The sequence below is a fragment of the Helianthus annuus genome, chromosome 4, assembly GCF_002127325.2.
Source record: "Helianthus annuus cultivar XRQ/B chromosome 4, HanXRQr2.0-SUNRISE, whole genome shotgun sequence".
Lineage (NCBI taxonomy): Eukaryota > Viridiplantae > Streptophyta > Magnoliopsida > Asterales > Asteraceae > Helianthus > Helianthus annuus.
This window is the reverse complement of record NC_035436.2, coordinates 7,534,254-7,540,663: the sequence shown is the minus strand read 5'-3', so window position 1 is coordinate 7,540,663 and position 6,410 is coordinate 7,534,254. Positions and strand designations below refer to the sequence as shown.

Genomic DNA, 6,410 nt, shown 5'->3' with positions numbered 1-6,410 from the left:
AATAAAACCCTTATCGAGCAACTCCTGAAGTTGCGTCATCAATTCTTTCATTTCGGTTGGGGCCAACCGATAAGGAGCTTTAGCTACCGGTTTTGCACCTGGGTTAAGCTCTATTTTAAGTTCTACTTCTCGTTCAGGTGGTAGCCCGGGTAGGTCTTCCGGAAATACATCCGGATATTCATTCACCACGTTCACATCTTCAAGCCTTGGGACACCTCGACTAGTGTCAATCACATAAGATAGATAAGCCCTACCCCCGTTCCTCACATATTTGACAGCTTTGACTATAGAGCACAATTTCGGCTTGATGACCCTTTCCCCTTGAACACTTATCCGTTTCCCCCCCCCCCCGAGGTTATTATATGAATGATTTTCTTTTCACATTGAATTTCAGCATGATTTTGGGCTAACCAATCCATTCCTACAACTACTTTAAATTCCCCCATGTACATTGGAACAAGGTCTATACTAAATTCCTCATCTTCGATTATTATCTTACAATTTTTGCAAATATCATGCAACAAATAGCTTTTACTATCAGCAACTTCAACTTCTAAGGGTATTGACATCTTCTCAAGCTTAAACGATGGGTGAGCTAACAATTCATTAGAAACGAATGACCTACTAGCCCCGGAATCAAATAAAACATTCATAGGCATAGAATTAACCAAGAATATACCTGAAACCACATCCGGGCTTGCTTTAGCTTCATCCGAGGTTAGCTGAAACATCCTTCCGCGAGCCTTGGGGGGCTCGTCCTTCTTTCCATCTCTCTTTGCCCCTTGTTGGAGTTTCGGACATTCCGCTTTAACGTGCCCCGGTTCATTGCAATTGTAACACGCCTTTGAGTTTTCGGGGCACCTATAAAACGGATGTCCTTCTCGCCCACATTTGTAGCACCCCTTCTTTCCCGACAAACATTCACCTGAATGATGCTTCCCACACGTCTTGCAAGTCGGAATTTCACCACTTGCCTTCCCTTTCTTGCTTTGGTCTTGATACCTTGCCTTTTTCGATGGATTTGCGTTGGTAGGCTTCTCCGCTGCCCTTTTCTCTCCCCGTTCAACCTGCCTTTTTATCTCAATTTCTCTGTCTCTTGCCCATTCAATTAGTTCATTTAACGTCGCACACTTAGAGGGGTTTATAAATTCCCGATATTCAGCCTTTAACATAGCATGGTAACGTACAATCCTTTGCCTTTCAGTCCCCGCTATCTCCTCACAGAACTTCACCCTTTCAAGGAATTTGTTTGTTATCTCATCAATCGTTTCATCCTTTTGTCTGAGACGTAAGAAGTCTTCCTGAATCTTATCAATTGCGGATTGTGGACTATAATATTTCAGAAATGACTCCTTGAATTCTTGCCATGTTAACGATTGCACCTTATCATCCCCCAATTCTTTCGAGTATGCGTCCCACCAATCTTTTGCTCGAAGTTGTAGAAGGCCCGTGGCAAACATTACTTGATCCTCCGCTTCACATCTACTTCGTGTAAACACTGCCTCGGTACTGGAAATCCACCTTTGACAAGCTATCGGATCAACTTCCCCTTTGTATGGTAAAGGGTTGCATGCCATGAACTCCTTGTATGTGCATCGCCGAAAGCTTTTCTTCACTTGCAATTCGCTAATCATTTCTTTCAATTCTTCCACCTTGGTAGTTACCGAGGTATTAATTATTTCCAATACTTGCCCTTCGACTTCTTGAGCTAGTCGGGGAATACTAGCCTCAACTGCTTTCATTACTTCTTCCACAACCATAGCTTTTATTTCATTTCGGCGTGCTTCGTCGTCCTCATTCGCATTCACCCTATCGGCCATCTACATAAAACATTCGTTACTTTCATTAGAATTTTCATTTCATTTCTTCCACCATCATGTCTTAACATCACGTTATCATAACACATTTCATTCATCATTCATACTTCTTGCCTTATCGTCTTTGTATCGTATCGTTCTTATTTTAAACATTCATTAATCCTTTCTATCACATGACCATGCTAGTGCTACGTAGCTCTCATTCTTTCTAATATGTGAAAGAAATTACTCATAACTAAACCATGCTTAAACTTTCTTTGGAAACTCAACGTTTCCGACAACCAACTCCATAGTATTCTTTATCCCTTACATCTTGATACACTTTTCTTACCCATCATGATCGAATTATATCATTCTAAGTACCTTCCGTATGAATAAAACAATAAACAGAACAATATAATTTGAAATAGGCTGAAATGAGCTCCACCGTAAGTTACGGTACCACCGTAACTTACGGTGACCCTTTTTCCTTTACGGTGCCAAGCTACTGATTTACGGTGGCCATCATTTCTCCCAGGTGCTACCGTAAATTACGGTACCACCGCAACTTACGGTAGTGCCCAGCGTACTTTTATTGTTTTTTTTTTCATGTTTTTCTACCCCTTTTTGACCCGTATTAATCCCCAAACTGATCTGATTCATCCTATATCTCCCACTACGTCACGTAATCATTTCATAACGTCTCACAACAACTTAAATTAAAATGCAAAAATATTTCATAACGTAATCATTTAGAACACTTACTTGCTTTGCGCCACGGATCGAACACACACTTCTCCCGCGCTTTTGGTTTGAGTTCAAGCAGTTGATGCTTAAATCCCTCAAACCTAGGCTCTGATACCAACTTGAAACGCCCACGTTTTCCTTTACGATGTACAACGTAATTTTATACAATTTCTAAAAAATTTTTGACATGACCCGTTCGAAAATTTAACTTTTCCCTGCCTTTAACAACATCATCTTAATTATGAACTACGACACCTTTCAAAACTACAAGTTGTGACCATAAGGTTCAACATGGACAATTTTGTACAAATGTACCAAAAGATTTAAAAGTTCTAGCTACTTACTAACATGCTAAACACAATTTAACATCATATGACAAAACAGAGTTTTTGACCCATTCATCATCAACAACATGAACCGGAAGCGTGTAAAGGTTGACAATTGTGTGTTCGCTCCGAATGCGCCGCAATCAAGCATGAGATTTACCTAACATTCATAACAACAAACACTTGTTAGTTCAAATCACATAACAATTACAATCCTTTAATTCCATATTCCTTTCACCCGTTAACATAGCATGATACCCTACTAGCATATTTGCCTTCATTCGGAAAACCTTCATCATTCCATTTTTCCAATTTGTTAGTGATGTATCATCGCATATCATTCCTTCATGTACTTACCCCATTTGACCCATATAACAAATCTAATTCCTAAACACTCCAACTATCATTCTATTTAACATTTATTCTAAATTGACGGATCCTTTAAATTTAACCACAAACTTGGTCTTTCGGACATTTCTCCATACAAGCTCTTTACATTTATACATTCAAGATTCATAAAGGGAAGTTACACTAAAATCATAGTTCTAAATAGTGTCATTCATAATCTACCAACATAGTACATAAAGTTCATATGAACTTACCGCGATCTTGTGATGATTGTGCCTTTGAGTGACTTGCGCCTTCTTCCTTCTTTGTGCCTATATGTCATAATCCCGTACTTTAGCTTTCTTTCAACATTAATTTCACAATCCTTATGGTATGTTATGGCGTTTAGTAGTTACATACATCATTATCATGAGAAAGTTGCATCATCTTAACAAGTATTCATGCAAAAGCCATAACTAACTCACTTAGGCATTTTGTCAAACACATGGTGTGCATATCACTAGACTAGCATAATGTACAAGCATTTTAAGCACAACTTTCATAGTTCACTCTTGAGCAACATAAACATACTACCATGTTAGGATCTATCATTCAAATCAAGAACATACAATTCTAAATCTATATTCATAACAATTTCATAATTCAATCATCAATTTAACATACAAAACTTCACAATTTCCAAGCATTATTTGACATGCAAGTGGGTTTTTGCCCTAATCATGTTCATACTAAAATTTAGCATCTAGTGATGTCTAAATCTCCTTAGAAACTGTTAATCATACTGAATTTAGCAATACATTCATGAATTATACTAAACCCATTAAATCAAACATCACCAAATTGCAAAATTTGACTTACTTGATACAAGAAACACTTAGGTGATCACCATTCTTATCTCATACATTCATCTAGACCCCAAATCCCCTTTCAATTTGATTGATTTGTGTTGTTTAGGGTTTGTTCTTCCCTTGCCCCCTTCTGGTCGCACATACACGCACACACATATCTGATGTGTGTGTTTTGTGTTGTGAATTTTAATTAAATTGTCTTTCTAATTGTCCAACTTTGGTCCCTCAAATATTGAGCATTATACTTGATAGTTAAACTTTTATTTTCATACATTCTTAGTTAACCTATTCATAAATTTATATTTTAGGGTATAATGGTAAAAATTTATATTTACCATTCTTTGTCGTTAAATTCTCACTATTAATTTATTATATTAAGACATACGAAAACTAGGGTGTTACAGTTATAAATTACAGTATTAAGGGGAATTACAATGTTTCTGATATCAAACCAACTACCCACAGTATTTGTCACTCGACCAACCATTGGCTAGCCCATTTGTCCAATGGTGTCTGTGACTGTGGTCAGATCACCCCTTGGCCACCCGTTTGTCCAAGTGTGACGGGAAATAAGTAATGTATACAAAACCCACATACCGGCTGTAATGTGGTGATTACATAGACTTAATCCCTGTAAATTATAACCTTTGAAAATAACTTGGAGTTTTGTAAACTTACTCACAAACTGTGAGAAAACAGTTTAAAAGAAGAATGACTCACATTGCAGATTAACGAGCAATAGATATAAGCCTACTGATTAGCCTTGATTAAACCTAGTTTAACACAATGCACACACAGGCAGGTTAGTAACTAATACAACAGTTACGTCTATTCACGAGATTAAACCCTCACAACGATTAATCAGTGCAATACTCGATAATTCAATCAGATTCACAACGAATAACAGAGCATAGTCCGAATTCGAACAGCACTCTAATATTCAAGTCGAAATCACGACGAATAATCAAAGTACAAGCTCAATTGAGCAGCACCCGGACTATCGTTGGATAGTTATAATCGATCGGACGTTGAATCGTAATAGCGATCGAGTTATTACCCTGATTGCGGCAGCACCTCGTGATCGCGTGTGTGTAATTGTGGTATAACAGTTCTTAATCGACGTACACAGAGAGTTTGTGTGTCGTTTTAAGTTCACAGTTTTAATGCCAAGGTCGGCTATTTATAGCTAGAATTTCGACTGGCTTACGGACCGTATGCCTAACCCCTTACGGTCCGTAAGGGAACCTGGTCTGCTTACGGTCCGTAAGGACCAACCTTTACGGTCCGTAAAGGGTGCAGCCTACTTCCTAGCCTAGCTGAGTTCGGTTATAGCCTTAGTGAATCAAAAATTTCAACCAATCAGCATCTAGCAACGAATTAAATTAGATAATTATCAATTAGGGTTTGCCCCCCTTGAGTTTTAGGGGCCCTGATCCTGATTCCGATTGTTCCGGAAATTTCAGGGTTTATGCCAAATTACTTGGGTGTCTTAATTAGGGTTTTCTTATTGGATAATTATTATTCTAATTACCAGTTTTATTGACGGTTGTTACATCCTCCCCACCTTAAGAAAAATCTCGTCCTCGAGATTTATTGGAAGAGATGAGGATATTTTCGCTTCATTTCTGATTCTAGCTCCCAAGTGTATTCTGGTCCTCTCTTTGAATTCCACTTAACTTTGACTAATACCAGTCGTTTATGCTTGAGGAATTTGACTTTTCGATCTTCGATTTCTAATGGTTTCTCTATGAATTTTAGTTTTTCGTTTACTTCTACATCTTGAAGAGGGACTACCAGGGATTCGTCTGATAAACATTTCTTGAGATTGGATACATGAAATACATCATGTACTCCAGCTAATTCTTCTGGTAATTGTAAACGATAAGCTACTGGTCCTATTCGTTGAATCACAGGGAATGGTCCAACGTACCTTGGACTTAGCTTTCCTTTCTTATGGAATCGTACTACTCCTTTCCAAGGAGAAACTTTTAAAAGTACTTTATCTCCTACTTGAAATTCTAAAGGCTTACGACGATTGTCTACATAGCTCTTCTGACGGTCTCGAGCCATTTTCAGTCTTTCCTTGATCTGAGTTATCTTGTCAGTAGTTTCTTGTATAATTTCAGGACCTGATAATTGACTTTCTCCGATTTCTGCCCAACATACTGGAGTTCTGCACTTACGTCCGTACAGTGCTTCGAATGGTGCAGCTTCGATGCTTGAATGATAACTATTGTTATAGGAGAATTCAATTAATGGCAAATGGCTATCCCAATTACCACCAAAGTCAATTACACATGCTCGGAGCATGTCTTCTAGAGTTTGTATTGTCCTTTCACTCTGTC

General features: G+C 38.1%; 1 protein-coding gene across 1 annotated transcript; it reads right to left on the bottom strand.

Moving 5' to 3' along the window:
• Positions 1–329: 329 nt before the first annotated feature.
• Positions 330–1,820, bottom strand: LOC110932828. Its single transcript, XM_022176083.1, has one exon. The coding sequence runs from the start codon at positions 1,818–1,820 to the stop codon at positions 330–332; it is 1,491 nt and encodes a 496-aa protein (XP_022031775.1).
• Between the last annotated feature and the right edge of the window lie 4,590 nt (positions 1,821–6,410).

Excerpts from the sequence above, each read along its gene's own strand:
- LOC110932828 (XM_022176083.1), bottom strand. The coding sequence starts at position 1,820 with ATGGCCGATAGGGTGAATGCGAATGAGGACGACGAAGCACGCCGAAAT.